General features: G+C 36.3%; 1 protein-coding gene across 20 annotated transcripts in view; it reads right to left on the minus strand.

Annotated features, from left to right (window-relative positions):
* Positions 1-23,817, minus strand: part of DLG2 (discs large MAGUK scaffold protein 2) — a 986,158-nt gene that overhangs the window by 273,652 nt on the left and 688,689 nt on the right. For all 20 annotated transcript variants that reach the window (XM_033516385.1, XM_033516379.1, XM_033516378.1 and 17 more), the window contains one exon: positions 1,855-1,991. In XM_033516385.1, the coding sequence (XP_033372276.1) occupies positions 1,855-1,991 (137 nt within the window). The remainder of the gene's footprint in view (positions 1-1,854; positions 1,992-23,817) is intronic.

Consider the following 23,817-nt stretch of genomic DNA (forward strand, 5'->3'; position numbering starts at 1 on the left):
ACTGAAGGTACAGAAGTTACGAACAAATCAGGGTGTCTTGCTGGAGAGAATCAAGAAATATGGCTGCAATCTGCATGAATTTTAGAAATAGATTTTGATTGTGTAAAGCTATCTCCAAACACTTAATGATTAAGGTATACAAAGAGTAAGCTGACTAGTATTTTCTTATGCCACAGTGAAAAGCTTGGTCTGGAAGTACATAAGTAGAGGAGAGCAGTACTTGGAATGATTTTTTTTTCTCGATTTCCATGGAGTGATAAAAAGAGACAACACTTAGTAAAGAAACAGTCCAGACTGAACAGAAAGAAGAACAAAGATATCAAACATAATGCAAATGACCTTTGCTCATTTTGAGAATTATAAACTTGTCACAATGAAGAAACATCTATATCTGACTGCAGTGAATCACATCTGAAAAGAATTAATTTATTCACAGTGGTATATAAAATATTTCTATTTAAATAGAATTTAAATTTTAAATTTAAATTCTGGTGGAATTACACAGGAGAGGGTGAATGTTGGGGGTTTGCATATATTTGATTCCTTTATATATATATATATATATATGTTTGCTAATGTGAATTGGAAGAAATTAAGAGTAACATAGCAAAAAATTGCAGATAACACAAAAACTGCAAGGAATTTTCATCAGGGTAAAAAACAATAACTGAACAGAAACAGATTTGCAACAAGTTGTAAAATAACTAAAGTGCAAATTCGGCAAATAAAAATACACATTTCTGCACCAAAATAAGCCAAAACTTCATTATCCAACAGCAATTTGAATTTCACTATGCTGAGATTGTGAGAAGAAAAAATGCCGAAGAAATTTTGAGTCCTAGTTTCATTTCACTCTGTTTCTGCTCACACCTGTTGATCCTTAAGCTGTTTTATCTATCCATTCGTGTTAATTAAAAAAGACAAAGAGCCACCAACCCAGCAACCAAGTGCCTTTCCAGTTCTGTGTAGTAGTCTGTATAAATGAATGGTCATTTTCATATGTGACTGGAACACAGTGTCCCTAGCCAGATAAAGAAAACCTCAATTAGGCACAGCTTCACAGGCAGCAAAAAAGGTCGAGGCAATTTTTTACTGCTTAAATATCACATCAAAAAACAGTGTGCAGTACAAACTTTTTTCATTGCACTTATTAAAAAAATATTTCTCTACCTGCTGAAATCTATGCAAATTCACTGACATGAATACAACTTGACATAGATTAACTTGTGCTGATTTACCAGGGTCAGGATTTTCTCCTCAATGTTGAATTAAACAAACCCTGTGAGCGGGAAAGCATTATCGATAAGAAACAATGAACCAGCACGGCACACAGCAGGAAGCATCAGAATACACTTCCTCAAGGGAAAATTTGGAAAATGTTTGGGTTTTTTTCTAACATCTATATGGAACATATACATAACAGTATGTATATGTATATTCGGTACAGGTACTGAAATGTAGGTTGCAGTCCACTGACAGTTGTTACATGGGAGTCACTGGCATGTTTTGAGATCTTTCAATTAGCTTACAACAAACAGTAGAATCAGAACTACCTTATCAAACAGTTTGTCTAAAATCTTTCAAGTTTTACGGTACATTTTGCCTTGTTGTTTATGTGCATAATACATTTTATCTCTTCTCCATAAAAGGTTTGTCAAAGTAATATAATACACTGCCTTCATAAAATGTTAGTTTTCCAGAGGAATGTTATTTTTTAACTTCAGTCTCAGAAATATATTAAGAAAAAAGGGAAAAATGAGGATGATGGAAATATTATAACCTCCAGAAAGATGCATGGTGAATGAAAGTCCTTATATGAAACAAATAAATGGGATTTACATTTGTCATACTTACCATAAGGAGTCTATCTCCAACCTGCAATCTCCCATCTTTTTGTGCAGCTCCCCCATCGATAATCTTGGTGACATAAATGCTGTTGTCCCCAGGGATGTGTTGGTTCCCCACCCCTCCTGCAATACTGAATCCTAGACCTGGAAAATATTGTAAACAGAGCATTAGCAATACAATATAAAACATGAAAGAGAAGAGGAAGAGTAGCGTATACAATGTAAGCTTTGAGTGATTTTTATGGAAATACAAATAACATACTCTTTCACTTTCCCTGAAAGGTCAGGGACACGACTAAGATAAGGAAATTCTTTCCCATTTACAATTACAGAAAGGTTAAGAAAAAAAATAATTGAACCAGTGATGATTCTATACACCCTTCTCATTGGGGCCCAGTGCAGTCTACATCAAGAAGTTATAGCTCAGCTTTCCATGACCAGCATTAAAACACTGAAACTTGGAGTTTATTTTGTTAAATATTGCTATAAAATACATCACCATCTATCAGAACAAAATGGAAGGTGTTCTGATTGTCCACACAATTTGAAAAATACTTGGAGAGGTCTAGCACACATTTTGCAAGTTCATGTAGTACCACAGTGATGGGTGAAAGTAAAAGAGAAAAGGTGTAGATGTTTGATTTAAAGTGTGGGTTTTTTCTACAACACAAATCTGTGGCTATGGATACATAAAGTAAGAAAGCAATAATCCTTTGTAAATATGTAACTTCTATTCAGTGATCTGTGAAATTCCTAGATAAACACTCATAGACTCAAAATTTGGAACAATGTCAGTAATACATGCCAATATGATTCAAGAAAAGGAAGGTAAAATAAAAAGATGTTGTGGGGAAGAAAAAAAGACATTTTTCTCCTTTTCCTGTATTTCTTATCCTCTGACAGATTGCACATACAAGCAAATAATTGATTTAATTTTTAGGAACATTTTTATCTCTCAATCAAAGAAAAGATAGAAATTACTGTACTTGGATTCCAAAAAAATTAACTTCATACAGCTAATTTTTCAGAGAACTTCCATCTGAACAGAGAAGCTGTTTCTGACAATAATCTGCTTAGATAAATGCTCCAACTAGGGATTTCTCTTTTAGCTGTACAGAAAAACAGTTATATCTATTTAGAGAGTAATCACTGGTTTTATCTATGAAATCTATGCTGTTCACTCACTCCTAAAAGAAACATGTTGGTAATTGCTGTAGCCTGAGCAGTAAAATGCAGTAGTAAAAAGTGAGTTGCCTGAAATCTGGCATTTCATCACAAACTCAAAAGGGAGACTGTTTGGGCAATAAAAATTAAAGGACAGTGTATATTTAATACACAAAACATTTTTAGCAGCTATATGAGTACCGATATAAGAGGGGTTTTGAGTGAATTAAATATTTTAATTTTTTCCCCCACATTATTTTCATTTGATCATTATTTTAGCTTCACAAAGATGTGTGGTCAGATACCATAATGGACTACTTAATGGATAGTGACACACCAGTAAATTACAAAAATAAACCTTTGAATTTGTATCTCAGATTGAAACACTATTTAGTTAATTGACTATTAACAATACACATGAAGCTAATTCAGAAGTATGGGGTAATTAAAATAAAGCTTTATTGGATTTCCAGCTAAAGCTGGCAATCACTCCTACTATTTAAGTGCTACTGTCTCTCCAAGATAAAAAGACAAAGATTTTTTCCTTAAGACTGCTAACAAAGAAGAGAAAAGATATTCTAATAAAACGTTAATAATGGAAACTTTCTTTAGAAGAGTTATGGACAAGGAACAATGATTGAATAACATTTCTTAGTGACATAATTATAATCAATTTAATCTAAACTCCATCTGTATAGACTTCTACCAGTAAAGATCTGAGAGCATTCCACAATACTGCTAGAGCAAATGAGTGGGCTAGACCTCAGCCAGAGGGCTTTCTTCAGCTCACCTGGGGCATGACCTTGGGAAGATTAGGTTGTGCTGCATTTCGATCCCCTCCTCTCCCCTTTATTGACTCTGTATGCGTGTAAAGGGTGAGGTCATTTCTGCACAAACAACTGGTCTGCACTTCGCACAAAGTGGGTCCTAACTCAGCCTGGTCCTGGTGCAATACAAGCAAGCAATTGCCAAGATAATCACCTGAAACTCCTGCAGTGCAGAGGGAGGTGCTTGGCTTGCTGTTTGCATGCTTGTAGCACAATGGATGCACGAATGTGTAAAACAAGAGTACTAACACAGGCTACTCCCATTAGAAAAGTGAAACTTACAATAATGAAAGAAGCAACTTTTTCTTCTACAGTCTAGGTAATATTTAGATGTGATACAATGTGTGAGGCCACATTATGTTTGTTATCAGGGTCTGACTTGGGCCACCCAAAAAGACAGCAGTGATTATAGGAAGGTTTAAAAGAGCAGAACAAGATGGGGTAATACTGTGGGGAGCAAAGGGAGAGGGGGTAGGAAATAAAACTGAGGAAGAGAAAAATTTTCCAGGTCAATCAATAATGACTTAATTTCAATGCTTAATCATACTTGCCTTCTTAAAAAGATTTCTGAGAAAGAACAGGGAATGGAACAATGGCCCATTTAATTTCATTTAAATTATTTCTGCTAATTGTTAGGGCACATGGAAAGTATACTACACAAAAACTTTTGGGTAGGATTCATATGACCAAAATGACATCAGACAACTATGCTAATCACTTATACTACCTGTACGATAAATGAAAATTCATTAAGAGCTTTTAAAGTATGATTCATCTCATCTCAGCAAGACATCTGAAAGAGATGAAGTGAATCACACTTCTGGTTTCTGAAAGGCTGGGGTCTGGATGTGGGAAGAGGTGAGTGGGAAGATCAGTGCTATGGAAGTTTACAATTTAGACTGAAGGTGTCTGTTTTAAGACTTCAGAAAGGTTTGTTCAACCCTGGTGTGCATCCTTGATCACTTACTACCTCAGGTTAGTGTTATATCAGATTCTTACTTTGTTTAAAAAGCAGAGAATCATTCAAACAAGTGGGAAGAATGGAACAAGGTATGTTTTCTAAATGGTATTTTTCATTGTTCCATCAAATTAACCACCCCAAAATAAAAGAGCATATTTAATTTCAGAACCCTTTATTTGTTAACTCCTTTGGTTAGGAAGAGATTTCCATCAGAACACAGAAGATCAGGAGTTGATCTCTTCCTCTTTGGCTGATGTGCAATCTGCTTCACAGAAACAGCTGATCATGGACAGAGTGCTCAAATTCCTCACAATAGGAATTAGATGGAGGATAAATTCAGAATGGAGTTGAGAAGGAAATGCTGGATGCCAATGGTGGTGAGGCACTGACACAGGTTGCCCTGAAAAGTAGTGGATGCCTCACCCCTGGAAGTGTTCAAGGCCAGCTGAATGGGGCCTTGAGCAATCTAGTCTAGTAAAAGACAGGGCTGGTACCTTAAAGAGCCCTTCCAACCCAAACCACTCTGTGTTTCTATGGTTCAGTGAAGAAGAGACTACTTCAAGAGGGAAAAAAGAGAGAACTGGATTTAATACTGGTGCACAGTCAAGTCAAACCCAGCTACATCCAAAATCACTGAAGAACATTGGCCCATATAAGATTGACTCAATGTGTAAACTATGAAATTTGAGTCCAACCTCATTTCCTTCCATTTCCACTGGATATGTGTTTGTAAAACTCATCTGTATTTAGGTTCCACAAATGCTGATCACTGATCCTGTGAATAACAACATGTAATAATCCAATGAAACAGGAGACTTTACTGGAATCAGAAAGAGAAAAAGGGACAGGGACAAAAGCTATTCCATTAAAACTGGAAACTACAGGAAAAAATATTGCTATTAATAAGTCAAAGATATTTAGTCATACCTTTTCCTGGGATTATTAGCAAAACCACATTAAAATACTTGACTATTTAAATCTATTTTTCATTACTTGCCATACCAGATACATGTTTTAAACACACCACTATATTAGTAAAGCAATATGTTCTAACTACTTTTCTAGTAAAAGTAGCCTTGGAGACTTAGTATATAATTAATCCAGCAAAGTCAGAAAAATTAAAATAAATAATAATAATAATTAAAAAAAAAAAATCTCTGTGCAAGACACAGTGGATGAAATACACTGCAGGTATAGAATTTTACAGTAACCAGAGAGGGAGCCTAAAAGATCAACTGCAGCTATGTAATGTCAGCCTTCTAATGCGAAGTGAACTTAAAGAAACTCAGTCAGAACCCCAAAAATAGATATTGCATTTTACCATTATCCTATGCAGAGAGTATCATATCAGAAATACAACAGAAATATAATATCAGCAAATGAAATGTGAATGGGGATATGAATGTAACCACTAGAAGAAAGGTTAGAGAAATCATGTGTATTGACAGTTCAAAGCATTTCAAGCAGTAAAAATCAAAATGAGTCATTTCTGTCAGGCCTGCACAGAATGTCTGGACACTGTAAGACCATTGAACAGGTGTCTTGTCAGCAGAAGACCCTGTACCCTGACAGTGGGATGTTGGCAGCAAGACTGCAGCATGTGACATCTACCATTCTCTTGCCTGTAAGCCCAACAGAGAAGCTTATCACATCAATAAAAATGAGGAGCCACCTTGTCTAAGACTTAGAGACTGAAAAAAGGAGTATTCCATATAAAGGACCACCCATAAAAACAATATACAGGGTATATATTTCTCCAAAAAATCAGTCAGTCCATGGTTGCCAATCAACAAAATGCCAAGAGATGTGGTAAGGGTTTGATGTCTCATGCCCTTGGTGTCACACACTGGTGAGCCAGATCACCTCAGCACATGCACCATGGGGGATGTGGATGAAGCACAAAGTGAATGAAATATATGAAAGGAAAATCATAAATGGTTAACTTATTCAGAGATTTCATGAATAAATGTCGCTACCCCTCCCTATACATTCTCTCATTGCTTTTTGCCACATTTATTTTCTAAAGGTGTGAAACAAACTGATTTGCTCCAGAGCACCTAGTGAATTCAAATTTTAAGAAACTGTTTCATGCAGCAAAACAGAAAGTACCACCCCAAAAAGTCACCACACTGAGGCCCTTCCCTGACACTGCAAGCCTGGCTACTCCGTGGCATATGACACATCTACCATGCTCCTGCAAGTAACTGGGCATGGCAATCAGGAACCCAGTCTGGGGCAGCTCCTGCCTTTTCAAGGGCCAGCCACTTCTAGAACGCAGCTGCAGAAGATGTAGCTTGTTAAAACTGTCAAACCTGGAACAATGACGCCCAATCCAGGTTTCTAATTAATCAAATTCCACTTGCAGGGAGGAAAGGAACATGGGTAATATAAAACGCTTTGACTGATGCAATGATTGACTTGTTTTGACAGGTAGCACTGTTATGTCCGGTTTATATGAGTAAACAAACAATAAAAATGTTAATTATAAATGAAGGAGTACCAGGGAATGTCTCCCCATGCCCTTTGCTCAAGCCTCTTGCTGCCAGTTTGAGCTTTCCTGGAGGACACATATAGCACATGTTACAATAGCACCTCACAACTGTGGACATTTAATACACTTGTTACAGCTGTGACTTATGACTATTGTTCAGTATTGACAGAAGATTCCTCTTTTATTTGGTGCATACAAAGAATAAAATACATCACAAAAGAAAAATTAAAGTTTGTGTAACAATAATTGTTACAAAGAGGGTTACAAAGAGGGACCAATCTTCCTCTACAGAGCTCTGACTTTGTCATTCTATGAATCAGTTCTTGAGAAACTATTAATCCTAAGTATATGAAGTCACTTTATCTCATCTCCTTCATGTTGTAGCAGTAAAGTCAAATACCAATTTATCTGAGTGAGTTCTTACAGCATTTCTTATGCCTGATGCATGTGACATCTTATGCCAGTAGGACTTATGTGAACAAAATTTGACTACATTTTGTTCTGTGGATGAAAAAGTCAATCTAAAGTACAGTATGATTCATAAAACTTTTACTAATATTCATAACATATTTAAAAGCCGTATAATTTCACTGCCATTGTTAATTCTTGTTTCAGACCCACCTCCCAGATAATTTCAGGGGACTCCTTTCGTAACTAACAATTGGGTAATAGCCTAGACCATGAAGGAGGCCCAAGTCCCTACACATCTAGCACAGCATATTGTTATCTGGTATTCCTTTCTAATGGCCTTGGGTTAAAAACTTCAAGCATCTTCTTAAGCATCTTCTTTATTGTTTTGACATTTTCTTTCAGAAATATCTAGTATTTGAGTTTATTTCCCAGTTGATGTCAGACAGAATAAAAATAATGTACAATGCCACTAGGTAAGAAGAATATTGTCCTAAACCACCTTACACAAAGTGAAAATTACCGCTCCCCTTATACTGTGTGGCATTATATATTCGTGCCTTCAGGTATTTATCCAACTGTTTTTTACACATTTCCTTTGTTCTTGCCCACAGCCTTTTTTATGGTTACCACTTTCATTAATCCCTACATTCTGGCTCCCAGTGCCTCACCTCTCCATCCTGCTGAAGCAACAGGGATCTCCGAGCACAGTATAGCCTCTGCTGAGGATCAAACTGAGCTGCACACACAGCACTCCCAGTGAGTATGGCCAGTGTGGGCACAAGAGATGCTTGGGCTGGATGCTGCTTGGCAGCTGGGATTATACAGCAGGAAAAGAGAATTATTTTCTTGCAAATTATCACTGATACTTTTCTGCATGGAGAAAGATTTTGGTTGAGGTTTTAATATAAAAGAAACTGTAAAATTTTTCATCGTATTTGCCTTTATCAGCATGAAGTTTCAGCTCTGCAAATTCAAGTTTTCTAAGTAAACTATACCAGTATAGTCAGTTCTAATTTTAACTATTCTTGATTTAATAAAAAGAAAAAAATCACTGACATATAAAACATTATAGTAACACAAACTTGCTGCACAGACCAGTGCAAGAATGGGCAGAGGTGTGTCCCTGATTCTTGATGAAAACAGAGATATTTATCTCACTGAGATTAAAATGGCTTCAAGACACTGCTGCATATGTACATTCACACTATCACAAAGGGTTCTCTGAAGGACTGAAGGCTTGGAAAAATGGCAGCCAGCTAAAACTCAGAGGACAGACTGTGGTGGTAGCTGCTGTCTGGTGATGGAGGGATGGCAGGCTGATTTCCATACCTTTGATTGAGAATATCTAAGCAGGTTTTCAGCATATGCAATTTTGGAATTTGGCTACCATGCTGCTAACTAAAGTTCCTTATATCAGTTCCAAAACAGCTTCCTGCTGAGATGTCGTGGAAAACCCCTGCCCATCACTGCATTCTCGGAGATTGCTCTTCTGCTGGGGGCAGAGGAATGCAAAGTATTATATCTTCTCTTTGGACACAGCATTCATCAGTGTCATCTGAGACCCATGAAAGTCAGAAACACAAAAGAGTCCAGAGTATGGAAAAAACATAATCTGCCTATTTCATGGATTTTATTGCTGAGTTACTCAGCTGTAGCCTCAGAAGAAAATATAAACAACTTAAGCTCTTTTCCAATTACTTTTTCATTTTTGGGGTATCAAAATCAAACACTGCAGCCAAATTTATTAGGTTAAAATATGAAAGAAAGAAAGCTTCTCTCAGGAGACAGAGTTACACTCCTTGGCTTAAAAAAATCATTTACATTTCCAGCCAGAAAGGAAATGATGGGAAATTGAGATTATGATGCAAATGTTACTAAAGCTGCAAGATAGTGACTGCATGTTTAAAAACAATCATGCTGCAGGTATCGTAGATAAAGCATTGATTTACATGATCATAATAGGAAAGCTAATCTTTCTATAATCTTTCACAAAACCTTAAAAACACATTTATTAAATAACACTGCTATTTGTAGGAATTTGTAAAAGAAGTTCTCTAACAAGCAAATGAAAACAATCTCTTCTTTTCTATTGTTCTGCAGTTTAATGTTCTTCCCATTATTATTTTTTGCTTGCATATATTTATCCCTAAAGGTACACTCTTGTCAGATGTAGCAGAAAAGAAAAGAAACAGCAAGTTAGGAAAATATGCTCAGAGCCTCATTAGAACTTGTGTTTATTCTATATTTTTACATTTATTCAAATTAATTAAGAATAAAATCCCCAGAAAGCATAGAAAATAAGCAGTGGCCTAATTGCATAACAGTAATTCTTAAGAATACTTTATAATTTGACTTGAAAATATCAGTGAATGTTCCTAATTATTCACAATAATCTGACTTTCAAAGCATTAATGAGGATTCCAGTTCACTGAAAATCATATTAAACCACACTGATGCAATTTTACCAGTGTAAGAAAAAGAAAATTATTTAATTTTTGACATATACTGACACTCCAAGAATTACAGCAAGGTTCTTTTGGAAATAAACACATTCTACACCAAGTCTAAACATTTCATGTTAAGACCAGTCAAATTAGGTTTTTAAAAAAGTGAAGATTAGTGCTTTGAAACAGAAAAGTCCAAGATCTGCCACTTAGGAACAGGATTAACTGCTTATATCTGAAGTTTTTAAATGCCTTTCTCCTCTCACGTCTCCACATGCCTACAACTGAACTGAATGAATGGTCGCTTCCTTTATATGTAGCTTTTTTAAATGAAGATTTTTGTATAATTCTGGTGCACCCACAAGGACAAATAATCCTCAGATCCAGGGGCACTATAAACCAGAATTTTTGATCAGGATAGACATCATCTGGCTGGCTGCCTGGTGACAGGATCATTTATATCTTGCAGGGAATAAAGTTAAACACAGCATAAATGGCTTGTATGGCCAAATGTGATACGAAGGGATGGCTGAAGGCTACCCTTTTTTTTCCTCTTAGTTTTTTTTTTTTTTTTTTTTGTTTTTTTTGTTTTTTTTTCTACATTATACCAGCATTTTTCTTGGCAAAAGGTTTTTGGTTTTATTTTGGGTTTTTGGGTTTTTTTTAATCCCATCCTCACCCCCGCCCTCTCATTCACTTGCTCAAAATTCAACTGGGCTATGCAAGAGTTCAGATGAAGAAGACATCCTGGAAAGTGTTCAAAGCCAGGCTGGGCTTTCAGCAGCTTGGTCAGATGGAAGGTGTTGCTGACCAGGGGAAGCAGGACAGATTGTAATGATTTTTAGGGTCCCTTCCAGCCCAAACCATTCCATGATTTTAAGCAGCCAGTTGTCCAAATCAACAGCAAAAAAGCCAGGTGGGAAGTTGCACTGTGCATTTTTAAAATTGTCATATGCTGACCTAAAAACTCACTAATGCCAAAAGAGACAACTTTTTTTTCCCCCTTCTTTCTTTCCCACTGCCTGCCTTGCATTAGCCATGAAAATGTTCTAGCCAAAGAGCAAATTGAAAATGGCATGAAAACCAAGCCAAATTAACCTGAATCATAGACCAGGTGCCTATTGACCATCATTCACAGAGATGGCAGCAAGTAAGAGCTGGCAGATGAGGATGGTGTTGGGTTCACACATGCCCTTGCCTGGCGGCACAGTTTTGTACATGGCCCCTCATAGATCTGTGACTCCTACAGAGAGCACAGCAAGGTCATCGCTGCTGCCCTGCAAACTCAGCTAGAAGGATGTGGCAAGCAGGAAAGATGCAGGAACAGGAGCAGGTAGCTGAAGTGAGTAGGACAGAAATGGCTGTTTAGGCTAGTAATGCACATGAAAAACTCAATAAAAATATACCTTTACAGCACAAGTCCTACTGGGAGAAAAGGGAAAAAGAAAACTGCTCTCCTGAGATTGAGAGATAAAGAAAAGTTAATAATCAGGTTTTTAAGATTCTTGAGAGCTAAGCCAAATCTATAATGGAAGTAAACAGTAAAAATAATGTAAGTAAATAGTAATAATAATGCTTATATGAACCTCTTTTCCTGACTAGAGAATCAAATATGAAATCTTTAACCCTTTCAAGAGAAGCACAAGGCTTCAGAATGAGGACTTCACCACCTTTGCGTGCATTGTGAGGATGTCCAATCTAGAGTATTGTTACGCACAGAAGTTGAAAAAGGGGGGAAATAAAATTATCTCTCCTGTCACTTTTTTTTTCAAATTTTTAGGCAATTAGCCTCATTACCACAAATACACCCTTATAGCCACATATATTTTACTGCATCTCCTGTTAAAAATGCCATTTTCCATTAATATGTAATCAATAATCAACCAGCTCTCTAAGGTTTTCATTTTGAAGACAAGTATCTGGAAATGGGATCAGCACAGCAGATCTAGATCTCACTGGTGTAAAACCAAGTCCCCTTTCCCTGACTGTCTCCTCTGTTCCACAGACAATTCAACAAAATCTTGTAGGCTGTTTTTTCCTCTTTTCACTCACTGTTCATTCCCTTCACTTGACCTTATTTAATTCCTGATGCTACACAAATTCAGACACATAAAGTTTGGACAAAGGAAAAAAGTAACAGGGCATGGCTCCTGTGCAGTGTCGAGAGAGACAGCAGTTACAGACACCTGGAACAACTGCAATGAGAAGATCCAGAGCCTGCTATTGTCTTTATATTATATATGAACTTGGGTTCAAATCCTGAAACATGGCTCACTTTCCATGCACAAAATACATCAGCTGTTTCAGGAGTAGGAACCAAATTTATGCTGACAGTCGATCACAGTTTGCCAGCCATTAACAAATAGTACCTATGTCATTTTCTGCACAAATTACTGTAATTACTGACAGCAGAACAAGATATTTCATCTCCTAATAATGCAAATGAAAAGCATTTATTTCATCTCCTAATAATGCAAATGAAAAGCATTTGTTCCTGTAGATGAGCACATCAAGATTTGCTTTAAAGTAGTTTCTACTTTTTGATGAGATGTTAAATTTTTAAGTCTTTGTACTATATATTTACTATGTAAATCTGTGCTTTTCCTGACATTTTTTTTCTGATATAGATTTATATTTGAAATCTACAGACTTGACACAGGAGAAAATTATTCCAATTCAGCGGGAAATGCTATTTGCTTTGTATAATATTATCTTTAAATGAGTATATCTGGGTCTCTGCTAAGTTGAATGGCTCTTTGAGACAAATATTTAATAATTTACCACCAATAAAATGGAGTTAGAAGGAGCAGCCTGTCAGTTTGGAATCTGTTTAACAACCATACATGTCAGGGACAGACTCATCAGTTTCTTTTATTTGTCCTCCATCTGATGAGGGAAATTTAACATTTATCCTCTCATCCCTGTTGCAAAGCTGAACAGAAATACTTTACTGAAAACCTGTCAATTATGTTGAAGCTTGAAAATAAAAAATGAAATCAAAGTTCATCTTGCAGTCTCTTATCTATTTGCAATCAACCCATAAATAATCAATCTGTCATCCATTCAGTTATTTCCTTCTTAAAAACAGAGAGAGAAATCAAGGCACAAATGTACATACAATTTTGCCTTTTTATGCAAGGCCTTTTTATGTAATTTATGGAGCCATGATATTAAAAGTTGAACAGGTATATAAATGATACAGGGAAGGAAAATAGATGGTGCTTGTTGAACAGAAGTAGTAAGGCAAAGACACTCTGAAAATGGATTCATGAGTCATTGCACTTTGCTTCGATTCTTTGTCTCTCTGAAACTGTAGTTTGTCTCTTAGTTCAGTTTACTGATGATGCTGTCTTGCAGCACTCTAGGAAACAAAGTGAAGCAAAAATGTTTTATTTGCCAGTGAGAAGCACCCTATACTCTCACAGAGTAAAATGACTAAAGTCAGATACTTGTGCCTTTCTAAAAGAGATGAGGACAGGACCTCTAGTGACAGTACAGGAGGTAATGGCTTTAAACTGAAAGGGTAGATTAAAATAGATGTCAAGAAGTTCTTTAGTCTAAGGGTGGTGAGGTGCAGGTTACCCAGAGAAGCTGTGGATGCCCCACCCTTGGAAGTGTTCAAGGACAGGGGTCTTTAAAGAAACCTGCTTTAGTTGAAGATGTCCTTGACCATTGCAAGAAAGGGTATAGATGACCTTTAAAGCTCCCTTCCAACCCAAAATATTCTTTAATCATTGTATGATTCTATCACTTCTCCGAAATTATGCCAAATATTTGCTAAGGGATTGCATTCTAACATACCTATCTAGAAAGAGAATGTGAACTCACATTTGAAACAGAATTACCGATTTTTTTCAGACTGGTCCCAGACCATTAAATAATTTCTAAGAACTTGATCTTAGCAGAATTGAAATGCAGAGTATAACACTTAAAAAAAAAAGGTTGTTCAAGCCTGAGTTACACTACCACTACAGATTTTCTGCGAGTAAGAGTTTCCCTCTTAATGAGATATAGCATAACACAAGACTGCTGTTAGTCCCTTGGGGGGTTCTAGCTAGGAGGGATATTAATGTGGCCTTTCTATCAGCTATTTCAACTAATAATAAACACTGAACTTTCCTGCAATGCCAGAGCCAGGGTGTAGGTCAGTCTCTGGGAACTACATACGCAGCATTTCCAATGAAAAATGAAACCCTTGGGGGAAAGAATGAATGTACTAACATCTTGATTTATTCACAGGCCATTTCTGGGCACCATTTGGAAAATTTAGGCAGCTATTGGGATGAAAAGATTCATACCAGTGAGACTTGCACAAAGCCTACAAGACTGTTTTTAGGTGTAAAGAAACTCAGCTCTCATTGGAGCTGGAAAAAACTGTTTGTATGAAGTCAAGACTTAGCATTAAAAGACTTGGTGCAGTGCAAAGCAAAGGAGTTTTTATCAGCCTCCAAATACTGAAATATGCTGTGAAAACACGCTTTGGTGAAGAACCAGCCACCCACCAGATCAAATTGTTCCTAAGGAGCATGATCCTGGCTTCAGCAACAGAAAAATTGAAAAGAGAAAGAAATGCAGATTAAGATACCATATTGTCTGTTCTAATATTCATTAATATTTTTCCATGCAAAGAATTTTTTCCTAAAATGTTTTATGCTTCCTAAAGAAAAAAAATATGGAAATTAAAAATATAAAATTACTGTTGAGGACAGGCAAAGGACATGTTTTTTGTCTGGAAGATACCCTCTTCATTGCTGCAGATGGAGGATTTAAATAGCCCCATGCCTACTCTTGGTCTTCAAAGTATAGTGAAATGAGAAATTTTGTTATGAATCTTGGGACAGGAAGAAACTCAATGGATCATTATTCTTCTCAACCCGAGGTAGAAGCAAGTACAGTTGCATTATGTCTAACAAATGGCTGTCTGGCATACTCAGGTATTTCCCATGCTAGAGACCTGATGTCCTCCCTGGTAATCACAATCCTCACTTCTACATCTAGTACAAATCTTGTTTATTATTTGGCTATTAAATTTTGTTTCACACCCTCCCTAGGAAGCACAGAGATTAAACTCAGTCATCAAAGATGCACTGCGAGGCAAGATTGCTATCAGGTGCTGATAAACTGCCCCCCACCTCCCACTTAGTCTTTGGTATTTCAGATAAATGGATTCAGATCACTCATTTATTCATTGTGGGACAGGCTTTCTAAATCTCTGATCATTTTTGCCAGCTTTCCTCTGGAGTCCCTCCAACTGGCATACACCCTTCTTGAAGTACAGAGCTCAAAGCTTTACCTGTAAAGGATGAAAGGAATGCTCCTATGTCTTATAAACCATTATCTCAATTTATAAAACCAAATATAGCATTTGAATGTTTCATCTCAGCAGAATGTGTTAGAGACAAGATGTTACAGCTAACCAAGTTATAGCTACTCATCCACGTGATTCTTTTCCTATAGTTTCATGTTGGCACTATTTAGCAGATTATGTGGTTATTTCTGCTGAAAGCACCTCACAGTTGACCCTGCTCAATTGCATCTTTGGTTTTTCAGACCACTTTCAGTGTTGAACACTCCCAGCACATGGAGTCACCTGAGAAAAACGAGGAAGTGCTGCAGAAGAGAAGTATGGTCTCTTCTGATTATCATTACTCTTCAACCTTTTTCTAGATGCTTACAAAGAGATTTCATACTTTTTCAAATATTCCAAGATTCTAAAAATATACTGTTGGCTTCGAAGTCCATTGGCACCTCTTGTTCACTTCAGTAAGGATGCGTTTTCTGCTTCATCTTTCTGGTTTTTCACCTTACCTTCTCTCCACGTGTGTTCAAGTCTGACAATTGTTAGCACTCAGATTTCATCAGATGCATTCTGCTGGTCTGTCATGACCATCAGGACCTGTGAGTGTGTGAGTATCTAGCTTCTCTACGTGCATACAGACCTATTGCTTCTTTGTTTGAGGCTGAGACCTTGTCTCCTTGTTGCTGAATTTGATCATAATAGCAACCTTATCAGAGATGACCTTTCTGTGAAAACTTACACCAGCAAAAAGCACTTTCCACATCTTGTCTTGAAAGCACCTACAATCACAACTTTTCTCTGTAACTGCCAAGTGCATCTCTGAAACTACAATCTTGCTTTACAGAGGGGGTCTGATTTGCTATAGTAGTATTTTAAAGTGTCTATTAAAAATAACTTTCAGAAATTTTTGCTATGACATTTGACAATAATTGGAATTTAGAAATGATACACATCTGATCTAAAGACTGTGGATAAGATTTACCCCTGGCCTACCATTTACACTAAGCTTATTTTTCAATAAGTGTGTATAAAATGTAAACGTACCCACCATTAACAATTTTACTAAATTATCTGCCATAATTTTGTTTCCTTTTTCCATTTCTCTCTCTTGGACTGAATAATATGCCTTTCTTTTAATTTCATAAGGCAGCCTACAAATTGTTTTGCATAAGAAACACAACAAACAAAAACCAAAACACAGTTTTGAGAAAGAAAAGTCTATCATGTCCTTATTTGCAAATATCTCTTTCCAAAATAAACATGTCAAGCATATCTTGGAGCTATTGTTCTTTCAGATTATGCAACATATCTTTTTTCATATTCTAAAGAGTTTTTGTGTCATTATACCCTTTCCTGCATGTCATGAAGCTCCAAGAAGCTTGCAAAGCGTGAAGCTCTGCAACTGTTTCTTCCTATCAACAAATAATAGGGACAATTTTTTTTTTCTAAAGAACCCAAGATCAAGTTTTTTTGTTCATATAAGTTACTACTCAAAATTTAAAACCAAACATTCCAGTTAATGAACACAGAGCTTTGTGCTCTTGGAGTATTTTGGGTATACTCCTTAGTGTTTATGGTTTCATGGAGATTTCCTCTACAGACATAATTTGCTTTTTCAAGCTTTCAGAGTTGCATTTTTATCCAAAATTAGCCACTATAGGTATAAGCACTGAACTATCTCCTTGCCTTTCTCATACAATAACAGTCCAAACCTGCAAAATGAGGATTACAGAACTGCAGAAAGGACTAGGGTTTCCAGAAAGGACTGGAAATAACCAGATGAACAACTATTGCAATTAATCACCGGTGTTTGACTTCTAAGACAGCTATTCCCTCCAGATGTTCAGAGATGCCTTAATGTAACTACTTCCTTTTTTTTTTTCCAACTAGTGCAAACAAAAGAATAATACTGACAATCTAAAATAATTTCTAAATAGGCTAGAGTGTGATATTTTATTTACCACATCACTTGAATCTCTAAAGCTGCAGTCAGCTTTGTCTTTCCATCACAATTACAATCTGTAATGCCTTTCTCAGATTTAAAATACTGTCTGCCCATGCTTAGGATTACAGAGCAAAAGGAGACAAGAAAAGTGAAGAGACAAAAATGAAGAGTTACAGCTCCTCAAGCTATAAAAATTAAATTAAATACCATTTATTTCTTTCAAAGGTGCTCTTCATAGCAATGCAATATTTTGCTAATGTGTGTTGTCTTCCAGACAGCAGATGTCTTGAGAAAGATCTGGACATCTAAAAACTATCAAGAAGACAGAACTTGCTACATAGCTAATTAACTGAACAATAAAGGATGAAAACACTGTTCTGTAGCTTCATGTGACTAACAGGCACACTTATATTCAAAAAAACCATGAAGGTTTCCAAAGAAGAAAACATAATGATTTTCAGACTACCCAGCTGAAATGAAAGCCATTGTGTCAATGAAGATATTCCACACAGCAGGCTAATCCCCATCTTCTCCTGCATCAGGATGTCAGGGTCAGACAATAGTTGTCATATAATTGTTTATAATTAAACTGGTGAAAGATCAAGCAAAATAATAATTCTCTAAAATTTACCTGAAGAATTTAAAACAAGGATCAGATAGGTTGAGGAAAAAGGCCAAGAAAACTGTCACTCCCTAGGAAATTCTCACTACTCCACTAAGAAAGAGAAAAAATTATGTTGGTCTCCTGTCTACAGAAAGACTTTTTTCCACACTCAGCCCAGTAGTTTATCAAATGATGCAACTGTACTTGCCTACCTTTTGATTTAATATGAATCTAGAAATCCTGATGAGACAATTAACACTCGCTACACTGTCTGCTGCATCACCCATCCTCCCGATGAAAATAACAATGGCAAATGTAATGATCTTCTCTAACTCCCTTTTCAATTCTTACACAACACTCTAGAATGGGGAGGGAAACTATTTTCTGACCCAGAAATTTACAAGCTAGAGGAAAAAGGGAATACAGAGTCATACTATAATGACAAAAATTTGAGACTTACTGTATTACATTTAGTCAGGAGAAAAGTTTAGAACTGGAAAAGAAGCTGGCCAAGATCCATGGGGAATTTTCCTCACACTTGGAATAGACAAAAAAAAAACCCAAACCAAAAAAGGCACTTAGTATTTGGGATGTTTAAAAATTGCAGAGTAAAAGGACACAGTGTCAAGTAGAATACCAAAGCACACACATCAGGTTTTCATACAAGTCTGAGACAAAAGATGTTCCAAGAAACTTTTCAGCAGCGCGTTTATGTAACTAGGAAATCCATTTAGAAAGCAAGTTCCTCTGGAGCATTTCCACAAGGATGGGATAAATCAAGTACAGAATTTTTAAATGGTCTGCTTTATTGTCACCCAGAAGGACACCATATGAATCAAAGATGGAGTTGCATCCATCACTTATCCAAGAGCTGAACAGAGAAATTAATAAACCCTGTCTCTAAAGGAAGCAATCAAAAACAAACAAACAAACAAAAAAAGCTGGCATCTTCCTTCTCTCAAATTTTCAGAAAAAAGTTAATAGTTAAACCTGTGAAGGTGACAACAACAGTATCAGGGAAATCTAAGTCATGCTAACAGCTCCTGACTTGCAGCAAAGGCCTCAGAAGTAACTCTGACCACAGCAAAAGCGCTAACACCTCATGACAGAACAATAAAAACCAGGGTCACGCTGGAACACCACACCCTTTGCTGTCTCCTCTCAGAGCTGATGAAACTATTTAGGCAACTGGATAATAATACAAAATTCCCACCTAATTCAGAAAGGAGGAGCACAGAAAATTTTGTCAATTGAAATGTCAATGACCTACTTAGCTCCAAAGATGGTTGAATTTTGTCTGATGTGACACAATTTCATAGCACTATCTTCTGCCATTTAATTGCAATTGTAATGAAAAAGATGACAGATTTATTTTCCTTCTCCACTGAAAACAAAAAGCAACCAACCAAAGCTTATTTTTCTTGAAATAAAATCTCCAGTTTGTTGGCATCCAAGCCTACCTGCACATCCATCTTTCCCTGAGCTGCTGCTTTTGCTCTACTGCAGCCACAGTTCATTAAGATGAAATGTGTTCTGCTGAAGCTGCCTCATCAGTAAGTATTGCTGAAGCAATTTAGTAATGATCTTAATGCACAGTACTGGATTTTTATAGCCATCTCAATTGGCTATTAAAATATAGCACTGCACTTTGAAATTGCTACTGCACCACTTCAGAAATAGTTAGCATGATGGAACTGCAGAAAGCAATGTTCATATCAGTGGAAACCTTACTCTTTGTGAATGATTTCTGGAAAATGATACTTAAAATGTACTATGAGATTAGATGTTCATTTTGCATATAAACACAGGATTCTTCAGACCTGCTTGGAGAGTTCTTAAGAGTTTAATGGTTCCAAGGGAAAAATAGACAAAATACATGCATATAATATTGCTGCACAGTCTTCCCAGACATGTTGTTTACTTCTTTACTGCTAATAGAAAATGACAGTTAAATAGAAAAGTGGAAAATCATAGTTAGCATGAAAATACAAAAGACTTCAAGCAAATAATAACCTACAGCTCACAGGATAGCTCAAGTTTTCAGTGAGGCAACCAGCCAGGAGAGATTTTGAATTACCTTTGAAATTATCCTTTTTGACTTAGAAAATAATTTCTTTAATGACTGAGCACTAATCTCCAAAGATGATTGAATTAGGTCTGATATGAGGACAAGCTGACTCCACCACTTCCTGCCATTAAACTGCATTTCTAACAAAAAACGTAACAGATTTACCTTCTTTCTCCACTAGGGACAAAAAGATTTCAGAAAAACCCTGAAAAACTCCAACTGAAGTGCCATTCCAACAGTAACTATTACTTTGTGAAATTTTATACAAGAATTACTTTTCTTCAGGAATGGAAGGGACCACTTCACAGAATCAATGTGGTTTTTTTTGAAGAAAAGCTTCATATACGGTAACTTACACAAATGAGACAGCAAGCCTGTAGTCACCAGAGGCAGATAATACATTTGGTATTTTATTTATACCATAAAAAAGAATATGATAATAGCAGCTGTATGCATTTATAATCACTTAAATTAAAGAACATGATCTTCAGTCTGGGAAATTTAAAGGTGCAAATATAACCTACCACTTTTACCACATCAGGCACTGGCAACACAAACATGTGAAAATATGGTTGGAAAACAGCAGAGGCTTTTATAGCACTTTTATTATGGTGCTTTCTAACCTTATGATTTTCAAGAGAATACAATTTTCATGTGATAAACTATTAGCTACTCATGTATTCTTTCATTGGATGATCCTAGCCTGCAGGAAAGCCATGCTTTTAAGTGATGTTAACTTACTGGTTTGAGCCACTATCTTAACACTGGAAAATTATGCATTAGTGTTTGATGGAGCACTTTCTGCTAACTGGAGGAAATACAAGTTCCTTCAAGCAAAGGCATTTCACAAAAAATGGTATTTTAGTTACAATTGTGGTGGTTTTTTATTTAGACCCGAAGTGATACAGTTGCAGTAATATGAACTGAAGAACTTTAATTAGAGTTGAGAACCTAAATAGTTTGTTAAACCCAGACTTGAGAAAGTTTGCCTGCTTCCTCATTTTTGTATGGTTCTGTCTTTTAAGTTGCCCCATTTTGCTCTGTTTCAGATAAGGATTCACAGAGATTCACAGAAGGAAGAGAACACTGAAAACCAGAAGTAAATCCACAGCTGATAGGCTCGTAAGACTGAAATTCTTCAAAGACCATAAGAAAAGGTTCTATTCAAAATGTGAAAAAGCCATTTCGTTTAAAACATTTTGGACCTTACAAAACATTTCTTAATTTTTTAATTAAGAAAATATCTGCCTAACTTGCCATAAAACCCCCTATCCCCACATGCTAAAGTTTGCTATAGCATACTTACCATCTCTTAAATTAGACAAATTAGATCATTAAAGAAGTAGAAGTGATAGTAGCAATAAAAAAAAATAGTAAAAAAATATGTACCATCATCAGTCTGAAGCAAGCACTTGCAATCAGTTATCAAACAGCAAGATCTGAAAGCTCTCACTGCTTCCTGAAATTGGGAAATAAATAATTGAGGTTCTTTGTTTGCAAAATGCTCCTTCTTTCATTTTAAGTGCCGTAGTTATTACCTGAGATAAAAAGGTAACTTTTGACTTTGCTTTGCTAGATGAAAGTCGTAAGTTTCCTCCTTTCCTTACTGAAAGCAGCACTTTAATTTTTTTTTTAAATGAACCCTCTATTCTGTTATTCTGAATTGAACACTTTTTTTTTTTTTTAAGCAGACATTTTGAAATACACTTAATCAAACTGTACTTTTACAACTATTTCACTGCAAGCTGGGATACTATCTATGCAACAGAACACACATGGTATTTCCAATAAAGCCATCAATCCAAATTGAAATATGTCTATTATGAAAAAAAGGAGCATGAACCTCTAGGAAACTACAGACAGTAATGCACTAGAGGACATTTCAGTAACAATCCAAGATCAATCCACAGTGAAATCATACCTTATATTGATGGTGAAAAGTCTTTGCATCTTCTCAAGAAAATCTCATAACTAATCAGAGAGTTAAAGAATACACATCTTAAACCACCCTCATTCTTTCCTTAGTATGGTAAGAAAGCTTCACTACTGTCCACTGACTTTATTCAGTGTCATCAAGAATAAAACAAATAGTTACAGGAAAAGAAAATCTACCATGTGCCACAGAGTTGCTTCAGTTCAGCACAGAACACAGCAAAATGGGAACTCTGGAACTGGTTGTGGCCAATGATGCAGTCTAACATTCAGACAGATATACATAACTTTCAAAATAAATGTGCATTATGCCCTTTATAGCAATCCCATTTTATTTTCGCATATTTTATTGAGATGTCTGGTTTAGGAGCTTAGTCTTTGCTGATTAAGAAATTTCAGATAAGAAGGATAGCCATCCAGAGGGAGATACAGAATTGGGCTGAACAGTGCTTAAGAGATGCATTAATTTTTAATCTGAAGCCCCAGAATATAACCACACTCCAAATGAATTAAAAGAAAAGATTTGATACGGCCCTAATTCTGAGAGAAGAAAGAGTAGAGAATTAAGTGCCCCTAAACATGTTTTAGTACCCAAAGCAGTATGGGGTGGACATCATGAGAATGTGTCACTAGCTGAATTCATCAGGAATGAGAAAAAAGCAGGCTTTTAGAAATCAAGAAATGACAGAGCTGCTGGTCTGTCCAGAGCCTTTTCATCTTAAATGTCATGAACAGAAGGGCAGCTCCAGTCATCACCGCCAGATCCTGACACAGCTCAAACACTGTAATGATAGGCACTATTATCATGAAGGGTGTGAGAAAGTAATCCTGCTTCTCTGTGACTTTAGACTTGAGCCACCAGAATATCCAGATAGCAAAATTAGCTGCCCTTTATGTTGTTCCTTTTTTGGGTGTTTTTAAGTCTGACATTTCTCCTCTCAAGTTTCCTGGTACTCAGCTGTTCTGCTTCAGATACCCTGAATTTCATTTCTGCAGTTTTGATGTCTTTTAAGACATCACATTTCCTGTCGAAGTGAGGCCAAAAGTTTATTATCTGATTCAACAGTTCTGTAGTTACAAGAATCCTTATATTCTGCTTTTTATTTTTTTTTTTGTTTCTGGTACATTAAATTATCAGCTAGGTAGGCAAGTAGGTAGGTAGTGTTATACATGACCTCTGTGTTTACCCAAACTTCTGACTGCCAGAAATTTTCCACAATGGTAGAAAGAATTTTTTCTGCTGATCATTTAAAAAATGCAATTTATAAAAATAAAGTTTAGCTTCTATCACTTGTGCATCAGCATACTAATTGTGTACCATCATACTACTCAATGCTTCTGGGTTTAGCAAAAGTATCTTTGGAGTGTGATAGAGCAGCATGAAAATCTTGAGGTCAGTGGAACTACTTTGGTTTAAAATCCTCCAGTCAAATGCAATGTAATGGGACTGAGCATGGGTACCCCTGAACAGTGACTGAAGTTCACAATTCACTACCCAAACACAGTTCTTTACAGGGTCTTACAGGAAGCTAATGCACAAGTCATATTAAAAACAGCACCATTAAATAAATTGCTTTGTTTTGAATGCCTGCACTTTGCTCCCCAGGAACAAACATTGCAGCTTGTGCAATCCATTCTCATTACTGCTAGTCTTGTTTCAATACAGAGCAAGAGAAGCATATTACTTAATGACAGGATTTTCAACAGTGCCTAAATCCCAATGATTTAAATAAGAAAGCTGCAAGTAAATCTTTCCTCTGTTACAGCTGTCAGCCACTGTAGAGATGCTGGCTGCTAAAATCTGCAGTGCCCTGGGAGTGACTG

The sequence above is a fragment of the Parus major genome, chromosome 1 (assembly GCF_001522545.3).
Source record: "Parus major isolate Abel chromosome 1, Parus_major1.1, whole genome shotgun sequence".
NCBI lineage: Eukaryota > Metazoa > Chordata > Aves > Passeriformes > Paridae > Parus > Parus major.